The sequence below is a fragment of the Protomyctophum bolini genome (assembly GCF_963924005.1).
Source record: "Protomyctophum bolini genome assembly, chromosome: 15".
In the NCBI taxonomy this organism is placed as follows: Eukaryota; Metazoa; Chordata; class Actinopteri; order Myctophiformes; family Myctophidae; genus Protomyctophum; species Protomyctophum bolini.
Window position 1 is genome coordinate 13,502,713 of NC_137876.1, and position 18,565 is coordinate 13,521,277.

At 43.0% G+C, this 18,565-nt stretch overlaps 1 protein-coding gene across 7 annotated transcripts in view; it reads left to right on the forward strand.

Moving 5' to 3' along the window:
• Positions 1-18,565, forward strand: part of LOC308329618 (centrosomal protein of 170 kDa protein B-like) — a 43,773-nt gene that overhangs the window by 12,351 nt on the left and 12,857 nt on the right. For 5 of the 7 annotated variants that reach the window (XM_080784032.1, XM_080784035.1, XM_080784033.1 and 2 more), the window contains exons 1-9: positions 2,873-3,072; positions 4,554-4,694; positions 7,257-7,346; positions 8,868-8,946; positions 10,113-10,171; positions 10,533-10,653; positions 14,109-14,228; positions 15,813-16,325; positions 17,578-18,482. In XM_080784032.1, coding sequence (XP_080640158.1) covers positions 4,590-4,694; positions 7,257-7,346; positions 8,868-8,946; positions 10,113-10,171; positions 10,533-10,653; positions 14,109-14,228; positions 15,813-16,325; positions 17,578-18,482 — 1,992 coding nt within the window. In that variant the 5' untranslated portion in view covers positions 2,873-3,072; positions 4,554-4,589. Of the gene's footprint in view, positions 1-2,872; positions 3,073-4,553; positions 4,695-7,256; positions 7,347-8,867; positions 8,947-10,112; positions 10,172-10,532; positions 10,654-14,108; positions 14,229-15,812; positions 16,326-17,577; positions 18,483-18,565 lie in introns of those variants that run through there. The other 2 variants (XM_080784037.1, XM_080784038.1) reach the window with 2 other exon arrangements.

Genomic DNA, 18,565 nt, shown 5'->3' on the forward strand with positions numbered 1-18,565 from the left:
TGCAGAAGGTCCCATTTCACAAGTTTTCAAATGTATAAAAATCCTTTGAAAATAACTAAAGTAGCGCTGAAGTGTTTAATGTATGATTTGTAATAATAAATGAAAAACTACAAAGTAACTAGGAACTAGGGCCCTCATTTATCAATCGAGTGTAAAATCTGCCACAGATTCGAGTGCAGGTTTCGTAGTACACCCACGTCGCCACGGCATTTATAAAGTGATCGCAAACAGCTGATCCTTCCTTAATTTCGTTCCGACGTTAATAAATGTGACGGCTGAAATCTATCTGGCACGCCCTACGAAATCAAGCCTCGCCCTCGTTTTTGCATACGATCCTGAAACCATGGTTACTTCCCTTTCTCATACACACACACACACACACACACACAGACGTACGCACACGCAACTTGCAACTTGTTGTATCTTAAATAAATAAACCTGCATGAATTAAATAAAGCTGTCTGTTTCTCTTCTCGCTTCGCTTCCCTTGCTGCCTCACCCCCCCCCCGCACGCACGCACATATCGCAATTTGCAAGCAACTTTCACTGTGTGTTGTTAGTTGTATATTAAATTATTAAAGACTTTTAAATTTAATATACAACATATATTAGTGAACGAAAACCTGAACCTGTGAACCATGAATTAAATAACAAATAGGCACACACACACACTGCTGTTTTGCATATTGCTCCTCCTGTCCTGTCTGTCTGTCTCTCTCTATCACTGTGGTCCGTCCGTGACCAACTGACCATGCTCGTTCGACAGTCTATTTAGATTGCCTCGCAGTCGCCGATCGCTGCAGTGGCTCGGCTGTCAACTGTCATTATATGAATGTGCAGCCGTATAGCCTCATATGTGGCTGGCACGGGGGTGGTGGGCTGGCTGGGTAGCCTACCTATCTCCGATGCGGTTCCCACTTGCGCCGGCAAGGTACATTTGGCATTCGAGCGACGCGTCGGGTTTATTAAACGAGGAGGAGATTGCACACGCCGTAACTCCAGAAAGACATCGGCCTGCTGTAGATTAGGCTACCCACGTTGGGACTCTCCACAACTGCAGCACTGCACTATACTCTCCAACGTCCCGTCATGGAAATATTTCAGCACAGACAGCCCAAATCCTCGTATGTATGCGCTCATGCAAAACACTGTTTAAATGGCTTAAGCATCTAACTTGCAACATTGTTTTTAATTGCGCGATTTTAACTCCTACTAATTTCATATGACACAAAGACACATCGTTGATGTATTCCTTTACTTTTTATTCTTTACATGTAGCCCATATACATACCTATACAGTTGTATCTAAACATTTTAGGAGTGAATACATATGTGCCTTAGATGCCTGTGACAGACTCTCAGCTGGTCAAACAATGCTGCTCCGCTGTTCTACGACAGAAAAACTGGTGAGGACAAAGCGTACGACAGCTCCCGACCAGACGTGACTTTTTGTCCTACTCAAGTTCAATTTCAAGCTTTGCAGGAAATGGTAAATGCCGAAAATGTCGGTAATTTCGGCGTGCACCCATATTTTGGCGTACGCACGGTTGATAAATGAGGGCCTAAGTGAGGACCAAAATGAATCCCACTGACCCTTAAATAGCCTGGCTATAAATAATCGGCATCCCGTCACAACTGGTGAAAAGTAGGCATATGACGAAGAGAATTGGTGGTCATCTCAACATCTGGCTGACAGGGAGTTTCTGTGGATAACAGGTTCAACTTGTCCACAGGTCACTCACTCCCTAAGAATTACAAACTGGACTGTTTGGTTTGGGGGCAATAGTATTCAAGTTTGAAACTGTCCTGATAGTTATATAGAAAATTAGCAAAATGTGTGGCAAATCTGCAAAATGTAGATTTCTTCAGAAATGTGTTCATAAAGGTGTATTGGAACATATTTATTCCAACACAACTCCCTTGACTTTGTGACAGCTGCTGAAAGTTGGGGTACCATTAACAACCAATATAAGGCAAAATTGCATGTGACATGTCTTAAACTAGGGTCTTAAATACCTCATCACATTTGTGATTACGGCTATGGGCATTTTTAGGCAAAGGAGTGTTTTTTGTGCAAAACTAATGCTTGCAATGGATTCAGAATAATGAAAACCCCCTAGTTTGACACGTCACATGCTACTTAAAGTATGATGAAATTTGGAAAATGTTGCCTTATTGGTTGATAATGGTACCCCAACTTTCAGCAGCTGTCAAAGTTTCCCAAGGTAGTTGGGTTGGAACAAATGTATGTGATTGTAGACACCTTTATGAATACTGTACATCTGTGAAGAAATAATGGTAAGATTTTTTTTGCTGATTTGCCACACATTTCGCTCATTTTCCCTTATTATGAGGAGACAAACAGATTGGGACAACTACCGTATCTGTGTTTTAACAGGCCTATCAAAATTCGCCTACAATTATAATTTAGCTTCTTGTCAGTAACATAGGCGTTGGGTGACATCTAGCGGAGAGTATGCGAATTGCGTGGGAGCATTTCTGCCTTGCTGTCATTTATAGCAAAGACAATAAAATTATTAAATATCACAGTAATAAATGTGGTGAAATTAACAGTTGGCAATACATATACAAAATGAGCTTACACACACCACTCCCTATCAGCTGAATACATTTAAGATTTGTAAAAGAAAAAAAAAAGAAAGAAAAGAAATAGATCACAGCTGTACAAATGAGTGAATAATGTGTAGCAAAGCAACATTTTTTAGGCTATGCTTTTTAAAGGCGCGTGTCTGTTTGTTGATGTTGACGTAACGTAAAACACAAAAAGCAACAGCGTGCCATGAATCGAACGCACCCGACATTCACTCGATGGGAACGGCTCTGGGAGCTACGTCACCGCAGAGCAGGAGAAGGAGGTGTTGATACTGGACAGTCTGCTTCGGTTCGGTTGGTTGTCATTCCTTCATGAAACAAGACGTTGTCATTGTCATTTTTTTTTACCTGTCCCGGTTTTTAGTGTTCCTTGTTGGAGAGGCGTCGACGAATACCATAATTTCACCACATTAAACCCTGGCTTCTGTGAAGAAGCAAGCGCTCGAGCTTGCTTTAAAGGTAAGTTTGATGTCCTTAGTGGGGCGAAAAAGCAGGATAAAAATAAATAAATAGAAGCCTGTTTCGATCTATCAGGGTGATATATTATATCACTTAATGCTAACACAATGTTCTTGGAAGGTATATCTAAAAAATGCCACTTTACGTTTGAAAGCTGTTACTGCCAGCCAACATAATAAAGCAGAATTGTGGCTCCAATATCGCCAAGCATCCATGTTTGAGAGGTACATGCAGGAAGGAAGTAATTAGATGGTTCCTCAGAGGTGGCACCTGTGTGTTTTGCATCAGGTCAATGCATGATGTTAATAAATCTACTTCTAGATAGCCTACTAGTAGGATATATTTACCTAAATCCAGGTGTTCTTCTAAATTGCAGAGGTGTGTGTGTGTGTGTGTGTGTGTGTGTGTGTGTGTGTGTGTGATATCATTTTATGACAATATGACATGGTAGCTAGTCAGTTAAACATTGAATTCACTAGAGCTCTTCTCCACCAAAGCAATGCTTACTCAACTAATAGTCCATAGAAGGAATGTGTCGACTAAGTAATGGGTTAATTGGTTTAATCGATAAAGCTGTAAAATTGTGCTTACTTGCTGCAGTGCATTTCCAATCATGCAGAGACCTAGCACTAGCATGGCTGTGATAGTAGTATGAGTGTAGTTTAGGCTATGTTGTAATAACACAGCCATTCTAGGGCTAGCATAGACCAGCATTTTCAGGTTGCTGAGGTTAAGAACTAAACATTCTAAATCTCGATTTCACAATTGAAATTATACTATCAACTAACAAAGTCTTGATCAATTTATGACCAAAATGACCTTTTAATGGATTATTTGACTGTGAGGGTGACAGCTTTAAAACACACTGTACAATGCACATTCAAACGGTTTGGATCAACATGTTAACCTAACGCAGAGCTTAACTGTGTCTGTGCATTATAGTGTGGCTTGTTTTCAGCAGGGCTATTGTCTGGCACCACTGGTATTCTATTGAACGACCATATCTGAACGTGTCAGGACTCAGGACACATGTGACCAGTGACACTCAAATAGTGTCACATAACGGCTCAGCCCACCTCTGCTGTTTGGAGGAAAACAAACGCTCGTCCCAAAACACGCTTGCCCCGGGTCAAATCCGGCAACCTCAGGCTCATAACAGTTGCCACCTAAACGTAACCTCAATAAAACTATGCTTCAACCTAACCTTTGTCCTAAACGTAACCCCAGTAAAACTATGACTAAACCTAACCTTATTCCTAAATGTAAAAATATGCCTATTATTGCCCTAAACTTATTCCTAAACTTAACGTCAGTAAGACTATGCCTTATTACCCCAACTATGCCTTATTACCCTAATCATATTCCTATCCTTAACCTCAGTTAAACAATTTCAGAACCTGGGGGCGAGCATTCCAGCTACCATTTGGAGAATGCCATTTTGCCCGTATTGTTATAATTTCTCTCTGTCTGTCTATACCCAGGATGTTCACACATCTCTGAGTTGTGGCCCAGGAAAGATGAGTCTGACATCATGGTTCCTGGTCAGCAGCTCCGGCACACGCCACCGGTTGCCACGGGAGATGATATTTGTGGGCCGGGAGGATTGTGAGCTAATGCTACAGGTAAGAGGCTGACAACGTTCTGTAAGAGAGAGGGTGTGTTTCCTCACTTTCCTGTTAATGACAATATTGGACAGTGTCTTATGTTTACACTGCAAATACCAGCAACACGTCATATGTATCTCCTGACTCAATACTTAACCATAGACTGTGAGTTCAAGCTTTTGAAATATATATGCTTAAGACTAACTGGCTTCTAGCAGTCAGACAGCCACATACTGTAGGCGTGTGAGGTGTTGGCGGGTGCACCCTATAGTGAGCTTGAGAAGTGTGCATTTCTTTGAATGCGCAAATGTGACTTTCAGAGAATTGCCCCTGGCAAGTCAGTCAGTGACACAAAATGCATTCGGTGCATTCCAGAGACTGTGTTTCTCCATGGTGTCTATTATAAACTCACTTGGAATTCCTGAGGAGTCTTTATATGTTGCCTTCTCCTCAGACAAAAAAAAATCCTGTTGCCACAGTAGTGGTCAGTCACTGGTTGTTTATACTTTCCTTTAGTGTGGTTTGCTCAAAAATGCCACACCACAGAGGTTTGCAGGATTGGAGGACCTCTTGTAAGCATTCATCTTTGTTGCATTCAGGGAAAACGTGAGTTTCTCCTAGTGTGCAATGATCATGCAGCACTTACATTTTACATTTGCGCTGCTCAGTTTTGAGTGCCTAAGACTGAAGCCTCCTGGTTTGGCAGACAGCATAGCCACAGACTTTCTTCCTCCCCTTTAATCTATTGTTTCCACCACAATACATTTTTGCATCCAAAACAAAACCCACCCCAATTTGCAGTCCTGTCTGTAACGTGAGAATCCTTCTTGGCAAAGTGGGAGAAAATGGAAAATGGCAATTGGATGTACAGTAACAGGAGTCATATCAAGTGGACATGGTTGCGAGTCTGGAACATGAGTCTTTTGACTTTCTATATCAACTGCTGTGTGATTGATATCTGCCTCCACAGAGCTGGCATTGTATTTATTTAGACTAGGCCTCTGGCACTGCAGTCTAGTGAGTCTAGTGCCAGATGCAATATTTTATCACACTGATAAGTCTCAACAAGCGAAAGCACACTATTGCTGTGACTAAAGTCCAAGTTTCCAACTTTCCTGGGATCTTAGACGTACATACGGTAATGGGAATGTAGGCTCCTTTGTTCTGCAGCACAGTAGAAGACAGACTACTTAGTTTACAGTTTATTGATTGATGAAAGCACCACTACTCTTGGCAGTATTGACAGGCAGTTATCTAGAAGCTCACTAATGAGGGGGATGACAAAGCATTGATTGGATTAATACTTTATTAACAGTTTGCACTTTGCAACTAGTACAGTGGTACGTTTCGGTCTTGTGTATTCACTTATACAATACTGTTAAAGACACTAATAATATACAAGACGTCATTAACACTAGCAGCAACAATTGGGGAGGGGTCATTTCTTGTGTTAAACTTAGAAGACTTTTCTAGGACCAGTTACATATTGTAGACAGGTGCACTTTTATGGTGGTCCCTTGAATATCTTGATGACTAGGCCCATTGCAAGTCACTGTACTCTGTACCCCCCTTAGCCATTCCACTCTAGCATAAATGAGCAAGGTTTAGGTGAGTTCTAGGTGTGAGGCCAAGTAGTAACCTGACCAGTTTGTTTTGAGAGGTCTGAAGCTTTGTTTTGAATGCCTTTGTGGAGTACCATGCTTGCATTGTCAAAATTACATTGATTGAATGAATGCTCCAGCAACTGTCCTACGAGGAGATCCTGAGCAAAGCATTATTTAGATGCACACAGCATCTGAAAGTGGTCTGTCCCCATTAGCGGCTTGTGCAGCATTTGTGACGCTCTATAAACCATTAAACTGTAATATTAATTTAGCAAATGAGTTTGGTAGTCTACTTTCATCCCTTTGAAGCAGAGGCCCAGAGTAGCTAATGAGAGAAGAAAAGAGAGGATCCCCCTGCATCAATTAATCAATGTGCATTGGCCCTTAATTGATCTAGGCATATTCAGAACATAAACACGTCAAACTGGAGAATGGGGTCTTGGTATTGCAACAGTCAGTGTGAAATTGAATAGTGTAGAATGGACATTTCCAATTCATAAATTAGCGACGTTGTACTTATTTCGTTCAGACAGGGAAGAGAAAGTAATCACTCCATGGGGGCCTCCGTGACTCATTTATTTGATGCGGAATTTCTCTGCCGACTGCACGCAACGCAGGCCCCTATAACAGTTAGCGGTGTCCTTGGGCCCCCCAGTTTGTAGGAGGCTGTGAACACGGAAGTAGGACACGTACTGTAGGAGCTATCTATGCAAAAGTATCTCTGGTCAAGAGGATCACAACTGGTTATTCAACAACACCCATGTCCACTTCTTTCTGTATAATCAGTGACTGTTCTGCCTGTTGTGCATTATGAGTCTTACTCACTTTCAAACTGGCATCCCTATTTTGGGAACGTCATTATAGGGGAAAGACGAAAGTTTTCAGAAATGGCTAAAACAGCAGATCAGAGTATAATCTGGGGCTTGCTTAATTGCTTTGAAATGGCCAATAATTACTTGTGGTTTTAACTTTGCAGTCTCGCAGTGTGGACAAACAGCACGCTGTGATCAACTACGACCCAAACACAGATGAACACATGGTGAAGGACCTGGGGAGCTTGAATGGGGTGAGTGAACCCGTCTCTAGTTTCACTAAAACTGCTTCTACCTGCTTATACCCCCCCCCCCCCCCCCCCCACACACACACACACACACACACACACACACACACACACACACACACACACACACACACACACACACACACACACACACACCATGGTAATATAGGAGCCTGGCAGCCTCAGGTCTCCCTGGAGTCTCTAGTCTAATCGGAACCCCATTAGATCCACCACAAAAGACCCCCTTCCTCCGTTGGTGGAACAGGACCACTGTCAAGGGACTGGCTTTCCCCCGCTACCCACGACTGAGACCCTTTCTTTTGGATTTCCCATTATTCCTATCTGGTTGTACAGCTTCCAGTCCAGCCTGCCGTTGTGCTGTTGCCACTTCAGTGCACTGTTATCCCAGCGCAGAACCCAGGCCAGTGCACAGGGGGAGAGACTGTTCATTGTTCTCCTGGAGGATGGCTTTTGGCAGCAAAACTAATCAGAGCAGAACAGATTAACGACCTGGAGGACCAAACTCATATCCAACATGGTGGAAAAATATGGATATCAGAGCAGTTTTTGTCCGTCTCACATAAATAATTACTCTTCACACACTCTTTGTAGTGTATGTATTGTACCATATTGATACAGTATCAAATGGCCATTCTCACACAGTCTGCCCTACAAAGCCTCTTTGTTTCCATTGGTCTGATGATCTTTTTAGTCTATACAGTATTACTACCTTTTGGTCTGTTACTTTGGGTTAGTGTCTTAACTATTTATATATTCAAAGATGGCTTACAGAACATTAGCTATCTACAAAACAAAAACGGTGGTCGCCACTTGCATGAGAGATTAACATTTGAGTTGACAAGGTCATAAATCAAGGGGCAAGCAAGGGCAAAATTGCATGGGGCCTAACGCCTAATCACTCATATCTCAGTAATCTCACGGGGAAATGGCATATTTTAACATTTACATAGCTTTGGCACTTTGCAGAGAGTTATACACTACTAAATGCAAACTGTCTAGTTACTGTAATTTAAGTGGTGAATTGAATTGATCACAAGACCCAAATCAGGAGGTTGTGTGTGTGTGTTCAGTCACTGTCTCTACATTTCATATCCACCTGTCTCTGAGGCGCTCTAGTCTAGATGGCCATTACATAACTCCATAATCTCATCAGTGGCTTAACATGTGGTGGCTTAACTCTCTCAGTGGGAAAAAGTCCCGACAAATACTAGCCCATTCATGTTTACTGGGTCCACATTCACTCTGGCGTTGTGTACGAGAGTGTAAGAAAAATGGAGACCTGTATGGCCAATAAAGTGACCTTTATTATTTTTCCACATTATGAATGTTGATGCTCTGTGTACTAGTTAAACTGTCAGGGTTGTTCTGGTAAGGTGACCAGATAGTGCTGGATATCCTTCCCTCTCTTGCCTCCCTCTGTCTCTTTATCATGTGCTATCAATCCTATCTGATATGTGTAACATTCTTTAAACTATGACTTAGTGACTTGCTTTTTCTCTCCCACAGACCTTTGTGAATGACCTGAGAATCCCAGAACAGACCTACATCATCCTCAAGCTCTCGGATGTCGTTCGCTTTGGTTATGATATCCTTTTCCAGGCATGCTGATGTGGAGATTTTGTTGTATCTCATTTGTTTGTCTTCAGTATATATATATTGTCCTTTGTGTAGCTTGCAGACAAAAAAAGCTGTTTTTGACACTATTGTGCCATGGAGTTTAAATGAACCACATATTAATTCGTTGTACGGAAATAGCCGATTTACAAGCTTGTCGTGACGTGTCACACTGTGATTCTCTGTGAGCTTGCAGATCAGCTATTTTCATTTTTTTTTTAAACTTTTTTTTTGACTATTTTCAAATGTCAAATGTCAGCGCAATACATGAGCCGACTTCCTGCCCATCTGCGATCTTTCAGTCTGTCAGACCAGCTTTAATTCAGTGATGAGCAGCCTGTGATTAAAATGAGCTCATGATGACTTGGTCTCCTCTGGCAGACAGTTTTCTTTTTACAACGTGAATATTTATAAATGTTTCTTTTCCTTCTGTGGTCCTTGCTCAGCGCGCTCTCTGCATCTTAATTCCTTGTGGTTTCTCGGTCAGGGGTTTGGGATTTTGCTCCAACAGGGTGGACAGAAAATCTCCTGCACCCTTTGACCTCTTCCCAGCGTTTGTGAAATTCAGGTTAGATAACAAGGGTGAAAGCGCCTTATAGGTGGGAGACATTTTCAAGGGGTGTGTGTGTGTTTGCTGACAGAACAGACTAGGCATGTGATTTGTGATGTCACATGTCTCAAACAGTGGGTAGCTCAAGATATATTAACTTGATTGAATTTTAACAGTCTGTCCTTGTCTACTAATTTCCTGTCCACAAGGTTGTGTATTAAAGTAAATAACATCTCGTATGATTGCAGGCATCGTCAGATCATCAAAGCCAAGACGTTATTTACTGGAACAGACAACCTCAATTGTTCTATTGCTACAACAGGACTTTATACATATTGTGAATTACACACTGAGATATCAAGTTGTAATGGATCATTCAGCCCTATTTATATGCATTGCTGAGAAACTCTTAGCTATCATGCTATAGCAAAATAATACAATCATATTGCTTGAATAGAACCAGCAGTTGTGTGAGACACGGCATGCACATCCAGAAAGGAGCTTAACATAATATTTATGGCCCTGTATTAATAAGGGGAGTCCAATGATTTCCAGTGTGTGTTTTTATGCCTTGACAACTCCCCCACATGTCCATGTGTACATCCTGGAGAAGAGTCAACACAAGGTACCAGAGGAAGCCCTTAAAGTGAGTACAACTGACGGCCTCATGTGCCTAATGCGCAGCTCTGCTTTTTTGCAAGAAAAATAAATCGACATGAGTGCACATTTGCAATTCTGTCTGGATCGATTTTCCAATGTTACGGTTACATGTCTGTCTTGTCTTCTAAATAACGGTAGTGGGTCGCACACACACCAAGACTTCAGTTCAAAATATTTATTTCATTTTTGAACGGGGACAAACGTTTCAGCTATCCAGCCTTCAACAGTGTCCCTGTGACACTGATGAAGGCTGGATAACCGAAACGCTTGTCCCTGTTCCACGGGTAACGCACCTAAAGTCAGAGTGCGGTGGTCACATGAAGAGTCATTTATTGTCTTGTCTTCAGCATGAGAAGTACACCACCCAGCTGCAGCTTAGCATGAAGGCCCTGGAGGCCAGGAAGAGACAGAAACAACTCGGCTCTGACTCCAAGGACAAGACTGAGCGCAAAGCCCATTCCACCACAGGTAAACATCTCGGTCTGCGCACACACAAATATTGACAATGACACAACAGACTCGAGTTTCACATTCTACGGCGGTTGTAGTTGTCGATGTCGCCTGAAGGTAAACGCTTCCTCTCGACTTGATTTGGATGAGGTATCCACACAAGGAAGAGGAAGTCTTTGTCTCCATTTGCTATGTGAGTTTGGCAGGAGATCTCTTGATGAAGCCGGACACAGCTTCCTTTATTAAGAGGATGCCCAGTGGGAGATCAGACTGCCTCGTGAGCTGAGAGAGGCTAGTCTGCAAGAGGCCCTGTAGTGTGGGTATGGCAGCTACGTGTCTAATCCTATCTCAGAGTTGTCAGGGTGAGTATTTGTGAATAAATGGTTTGCTAGCCAAGTGGAGGGGTGTGGAGTTAGCGATAGATGTAGCCTTATCTCTGACGGCCATGCTTGACTGCAAGAGTAGAGATGGCCTTATGTCCAGCTTGGAGGCCATGACTGTACTTAACATGTGGAACAGCAGAATTGGAAAGATGTGTTTGTCTTCATTCTCATGCTCCCTTTGCCCTCATCGTGTCTTTGCCCCAATGTGAGCATATCTTTTTTTCTCTGTATAAACAACAGTCGAACAGTTGGTGGATTGTTAGTTCTAGAGACGCACTTTCTCAATGAAGTTCATTCACACAGGCCGACAAAACACACACTCCCACTGTTGGCCTAGGAATTCTCATACTTCCTGCTCCATATTCACTATAAGCATACTTGGGGAAAAACTATAACTGAAGCTATAAATAGCCTCAGTCTCTTAGGCCAAAAAAATCTCCAACAGTTTGAGTGCTGAATTACAAAAGATTCTTGGAAATTAACTCTCTGGCTTCCTTTTAGCAACAATTGCCTTTCTAGAACAGAGCCTAGCTGTTGCACTACCACAGAGTCTAACCAAGCAGAGATATTTTGTTTGTTTGTGCTGTGGTCCTTAACTGCAGTTTCCTGACTTAAAGACTTTCATACATACGTTGAAGTGGCTTAACTTGATTCATACCGTCATGAAACCGGTTAGGAATGATGCTAATGATGATGTTAAAAAAGAATGTAAATTATAAAGCTTTACTCATTAAAAGGTTTTTGTAGCATTTTCACGAACATTTTCATGTAACCAGATTTCACAAGACAAGACCCTTTACCCTTGTTGAAGTTTGATTATTACTAATTTGGCCCATCCATACCTGCTAGGCAGGTGCCACTGCTGACTGTGTCTGCGGCACTGCTGTGTTATGACCAACATGCTGTTCACATTAGGCTTAGGTGGTTAATGGAATAGATTTGGGCAAGCCAAGTACACTGAGAAATACAGTAAGTGCATCTCTTGGTTCCACAAGCAGCAGAAAGCTGTTTATCTGAGTGTGTATCTTCAGCTTGTAAATAAGCCTCTTGTTTGGCTCCAGTGTGTGCTGTCATGCTCTTTGAAAGGCTCGATTGTGTTGGAATTTCTATTATTATGATTGGAAGGGATAGTCTTGTCTTGCCAGTCAGACTACACACAATTGTCCAAACATTAAAGCTCAATACTGGCTTGAATGATTCTGTAGCATGTTGAGGTTGGTGCACGTTTTATGACATCGCTGGCTGATGTCTCAGACAGCAACTTGAAGACTAGAAGAACAGGATGTATGTGTGTGTGTGTGTGTGTGTTTCCCCTGCAGCTGTACTGGGTGTGGAATGCCCTGCCCTCTTGCCTTGTACTTTCAGTGACTCAGTTAGTCAGGACACAGTCCTGCTCAATATTTCCTACAGAAGCACAAACTGAATGCCACATTGAAATTCACCCACTTTTTTAGGATTTTGCCAGAAATCATAGCATGCATTATATAATGGCTTTGTATCGAGCTTGTGCATTCAAATCCAACTTTCCCAGCGGATGTTTACGAGTGGCTCCTGTGTGAGGATGCATGGCATGCTAGACTAACCCTGTAAACCCAAATGACAGCTCAGCTCTGTACTTAAGACCATTTTAGGCGGGTTGGTGTCCCACCCACAGTTTTCCCTCGCTAGCAAATTAGCAGGAATGGAATTGGCAACATGGCGCTCTGTTGCTCCTACCGTCACACTGTTGTTGATGTTTTATTGTGTGTTGGCCCGGCAACAGTGTTGGAGTGCCGCTGTCACTTTGGATCGTTGGGGTCTAGACTCCACAGAGCTCGTTTAGCGTCTCTATCAGGCACACAACAGCCATGTAGATTATCTGATTAGTACCATATAGTGGGCCAGCCAGCCAGCTGTTAAACAATATGTCAGCTGTGGAATGAATGACGGGTCGGAACTCATCCCCCTACATGTGTGTTATTCATGTGGAGGGGGATAAATACTGACATATTCAGTATTTAGGCCAGCAGTGATAAGACTTATGATTACTTTGCCGTGATGTAACGCCAAACACTGTTGAGATATCTTATTCCGTTGATAAGATCCAAACTTCCAAAGTAGTCTCCTCATTGATGTGCATTGCATGGTGAAACGGGTGTCAAAGTCACTCTTTTAGCATAATATTATAACAAAACGGATCTAGGCCTAACAAAAACCTCTACCATAACTCTGTGCCATAACTCTTTAAGCCCCATTAAAAATGCTAATATATCCGGACTACAAGCTCACAGCTTGTAGTTCTGCCAAAATAGGGATGCCAGTTTTAAAGTGATTAATAACAATAATTTTGATTTCTATCAATGGTGAAGGATTATAATGTGTTTCTTTTGCATTTTGTCTTAATATTCTGTGTAAATGTGCTCTCCAAATAAATGTACCGGTACCTTGCCTTGATGATATATTGGGAACGTCACAATTGGCTTGATCTCATTGTAGTGAAGATTAGGCAAACCTTTGTCCTGGCCTACCCTGTGATCATTAGCCTATCTGGTGATGGATCGAGGGAATACACAAGCTGACCCTCACCATTCTCGTGTGGGAAGTGTCAAATTCCCACACACAAGACTAGCTTAATTTATACATAACCAACTTGAGTAAAAAGGATGTATGTATTTTAAACAAACAAAAAAGTGTTTACAGTCACTTTTTTAAAGAATAAAACCTCCTTAATATTACAGTAGTACACAGTGAAATGGATGCCAGTGTTTTGCCATGTCTCCATGTTGCAAGAACAAACCCAGACTGTTTAATGCCATTTCGTAGCTTGACATGAGGCAATGTTTTGCTGTGCGGGCCGACTTATATAAATCTTTAAATTCCACAAATGTATGTGTGTACAGTATGTCTCGAGGAACAGTATGACCAATCCCCTTCACATTTGGCCTTTGTCATAAGTACCAGAATCTGTACAAGGAGGTCAACACTGTGCGTTTCCGTCACTTCTCTCTCCTCGCTCTCCTGCGTCTCTGTTTCTTCCTGTGCACGTGTCCATGAGTCTGATATTGTGTATGTGTGTGTGCGTGTGTCTGTGTTTGTGTGTGTGTCTGTTAGCCACCGGAGATAGTCCCATATCGAAGCCAACTCCTCTGTATGGCCAGCCATCCTGGTGGGGAGAGGATGACGAGGACCCGGAGAAGAAGAGAGAGCAGAGCGGCGGTGGAAACTATTCAGGTCAGAAGAACGCTACCCGCTGGTTCCCAAACACTGGGCCGGTACCAATTTATGGGCTGTGGAATTGTTTATGTGTTTTTCCTACAATTCGTTTTTAATTATTATTATTTTAAAAAAATCCAGTTTTCCATGAATTAAAACCAAATTCAATGATTATTTTCCTGTAAATTCATGGAGATATAAAGGAAAAATATAAGAAATTTGGAAACTATTTAAGTAGTAGTGAAAATAGCTGAACATGGTGATTGTAGATCTTCTATTTTCACTATTTTGGGTCCCCGGCTAACGTCCAATTCTCTCTTGGTCTTGAGCTAAAAAGTTTGGGAACCTTGTACCTCGTCTCTAATGGATTTGAATGGTACATAAAAATCATGCAATTTATGCAAGAATGGTCAGGTCTTTTGAGGGCAAAATATACACGGCCTAAATTACCCTGATATTACCCTGTTATTTAAATTACATCTCTAGATGAGTGGGGGAGCTAACATCTCTTGCTTTGTTGATCCTAATGTGAACTGGCATGTTCTGCTGTGCCACAGTCTTCCAGTGTCCTGTGTAGGTCATTGGGAGATGGATGGTGGCTCTCTTGGCTGCCAGCAGTGGACTGTGAGCCAACTCAGGCCGTGCCATGCCAGTGGGCAGTGCTAGGTTACATTGTGATGGATTATGACCCACTAAGCTGCTATGGGGAGGGAGTGCGGTGGTTGTGTTTGCCTCGTGTTGCCTGGACTGGAACAGATTATTACCACTCAGCCAGCCACCCTCCACTAGACTCTGGGCTCCTCAAGTGATTTGTCCACATCTAGCTGACAGATTTCCAACCACTGGAGTCTTAATTATTTTACTGCTAAGTACATATTCGTTCATATTCGGGTTGGAAACATAGATGCTTATTCACCTGGATATACTTTAATTAATAGATCATAGCGTAGCATAATCATGTATCTTCTGATGAAGGTCTGATAGACCGAAAGCTCAAAATAATGTGAAACACTGCATAGATCCAAGTGTGGAAATCTCTTATCTCCATCAGTATGGAGTCTGTGAACTCATTCATGCTTGAAACGCCTTTACAGAAAAGTACCGAGTGGAGCAGTAGTCATCCTGCGTTAATAGATCATAATTTCAATATGTTTTAATATTGAGTAGACCAGGTTGATGATGGCTCATCATGTGTGCTCTTGTATGTTGATCAGCAGTGGGAGACAAAGACACTCGGTCTATGCCACTCCCGAGTCGTCCCAACCTACTTAACTTGTACCCAAGAATTCCAGAAATGTCAGAAAATATATATATGAAAATAACATCTGCAAGATCACACATGTGCCATGTGAGATCTTCGCTATATTTGAAACTTGGTCAATTCATAATGTACTTTTCCCTGCCTAGCGGAGTAAAAAGTACAATATTAGTCTTTGAAATTTAGTGGATGGCAATGGTATAAGTAATATGTATCCAAAAATAAATAGGTAAAGTACAGATGCTAAATAAATTGACTCAAGTAAAGTGCAGCACTCAAGTAAATTAGTTGTAACTTTGTTACTGGGTCCACCACACAACCTTTCCCTGTTGCCTTGTTAACAGAGGCTGCCATACATGTCTCGGGAAGTGAGGTGAACGGCTCTCTGTCTGAGAGCCAAGCCAAGACCATCTACTCCTACCGGCGGGAGCCCAGCTACTTTGAGTTGCCCACTAAGGAGACCCAGCCGCAGTGCCCTGCCCACGCACAAGAGGTCCACGAGATCCCCACCAAGGACGCCCCGGACCACTCCTCCACCCCTCTGCGTGTCCCCTCCACCCCTCCACGTGTCCCCTCCACCCCCACGACCCCCGTGGTCCAGAGCCACGCCTCCTTCACCATAGAGTTTGACAGCTGCACTCCAGGCAAGATGAAGATCAAGGACCATGTGACAAAGTTCGCCCTCCGCCAGCAGCAGCGCAAGGAGGCCATGGCCGCGCCCACCGAGGTGATGTCGGCACAGAGCAAAGTTGCCGATTGGTTGGTTTCGACCAACGCGAGCATGATGAAGAGGCGGGCCCAGGCCGACGACGTGTACAGCACAAAGAGTGACCAATCGGTTCAGAGGGCTGCTAGAGGTGAGTCGCTGATGGCAATCTGAAAAGTTATAGTGGACTAAATATAAGATTCTGCTCGACTAAATCTACAGTTGATTTTGTTGATATTCTGTTGCATGTTGATAATAAGTGATCTACACAACCCGTCGCACATGAAATTGTCAATATATTTAATCTTCATCAGTGAATAGTCATCGTCACCATAGTTAACCCATTTAGGCCTGACGTCGACATTTTAATCCTGACAGTTTTCTGAAATACCTATGTTTCTATGTCAGTGGAGCTCACAGGGTTAAAACCTCATGTTTCTATGTCAGTGGAGCTCAATATTTCATGTCAAGGACCCCAAAATGATATGTAATTGGACGCAGACCCCCATCTGAAAATATGTTATTCCAGGAAGCAGGAACCCCTCAGAAGCAAAGATTTGAGTTAAAAAAGTTATATACAGTACTGTAATATACAGTCAAAGATTTGCGACACAAGATTTTTCAAGAATAGCAGACCTACAAGCTAGTATTGCACCACTCGGTGCCGCGCTATGAGCTTGTAGATCTGCTATTTTTAAATGGCTAAAAAATGGCTTAACATGATGCTTAAAACACCAAAAAGGGTTCCCACCCAGAATGGGTGGGAACACTGGCCTACACAGCCCCTTTATTACCGGTAAAAGGCTTTAAAAAAAAAAGGAGAAATACAATGCCCAAAATAGCCAATCTAATCAAAATGTGTCTTAAGTAAGTAAGTAAGTAAAGTTTATTTATAGAGCACCTTTCACAGACAATTACAGTCACAAAGTGCTTTAACAACATTAAAATGAAAACAAGTCAATAAAACAAATATCATTAATAAAGTAAGACAAAATAAAGCAATCAACATTTAACCAGGCCGGCTATGGAAAGGCCTGTTTAAAAAGGTGAGTTTTTAACAGTCCTTTGAAAATGTCCAGAGTCCACAGTTCTTAGGTGGAGTGGAAGCTCATTCCATAGCCTAGGGGCAAAACCTGCAAAGGCTCTATCGCCTTTGGTTTTCCGCTTTGTCTGAGGAACAACCAGCAAATCAAAATGTGTCTCATCGTGACATCTTTTGAGCCCGTAGATCTATTTTTCAAAACTTCTAATATTTTTGAAAATGTTGACAGTAATGACATGCCCAAAATAGGGATTATTTTAGGATTAAACTATGATTATTTTCCTTTTAGTGATGTATTTTAATAGCTACTGTGTTATTCCAATAGCTAGTGTGTAATGTTGTTTTGTTTTGTCCTCATCAGTACACCACCATGAAGATGGCACTCACAGCGACTCGGAGGGCGCTGCCGTCAACGGAAAGGAATCCAGCCAATCTGCATCCCCAGTTGGGGCGCGAGTGTCTCAGCGGCCTGTTGAAGAGCCCCTGTCCTCCTCCTCGCCAGAGACCCACTCCCCGCCAACCCTCGGCAAGGCTGACCCTCACCAGGCGTTTGTTATCGAGTTCTTTGACGACAACCCTCGGAAAAAGCGATCCCAGTCTTTTAGCAACAACGCGGAGGATGCTCCGGATTATGCCTCAGCCCTCAGGACTCAGGCGGACAAGCCAAGAAAAGCCCCAGGTCACGTTGCCCCATCGCCAGCCTCCAACACTACCCCAACACAACGCTACACCATTCCCCTCAAGGAGTCATGTTCCTCGGTACCCCAGAGAGCAGGCTCTCTGCGCAGGGAGAAGACGGAGGACCGGATCAGCACCGGCTTCTCTTCCCGCTCCTCCTCCTCCAAGGTCTTAGTCCGGCCCTTTGCCAGCGTCGGCAGGAGATCCAAACTTGCCCAGGATTTCACTGCTGAATTCCTCAAACAAGCCAAACAGTTGGCCTCCTCCAGCCGCGAGAAAAACACTCCCAGTTCCCCTACAGCCGAGCCGCCAGTCACAATGGCATCCTCGCAATCTCACCAGAGCCTGTCTAAAACGCCACCACCTCTTGCGCCTTACCTGGTTCAGACTTCTTCCCCTATCCACCGTCCTGTGCCTCTCAAGGCCCCGGGGATGCCCCTGGTCAGTCCAACTAGTGAGGAACCCAGGAGCCTCCACGGTGGGCCGAGGAATGAAGAGGACGACAGCCTGAGCGATGCAGGAACTTACACCATTGAGGCTGACGTACAAGATAAGGAGGTTGAAGAAGCACGGAGCATGATTAACCAGGCTAGTATCTACCTCCTCCCTGTCATGTTTAATTGTTTTATGTATAAGGCTTGATGACTTTGCTGTGTCGCCCGCCTAAAATA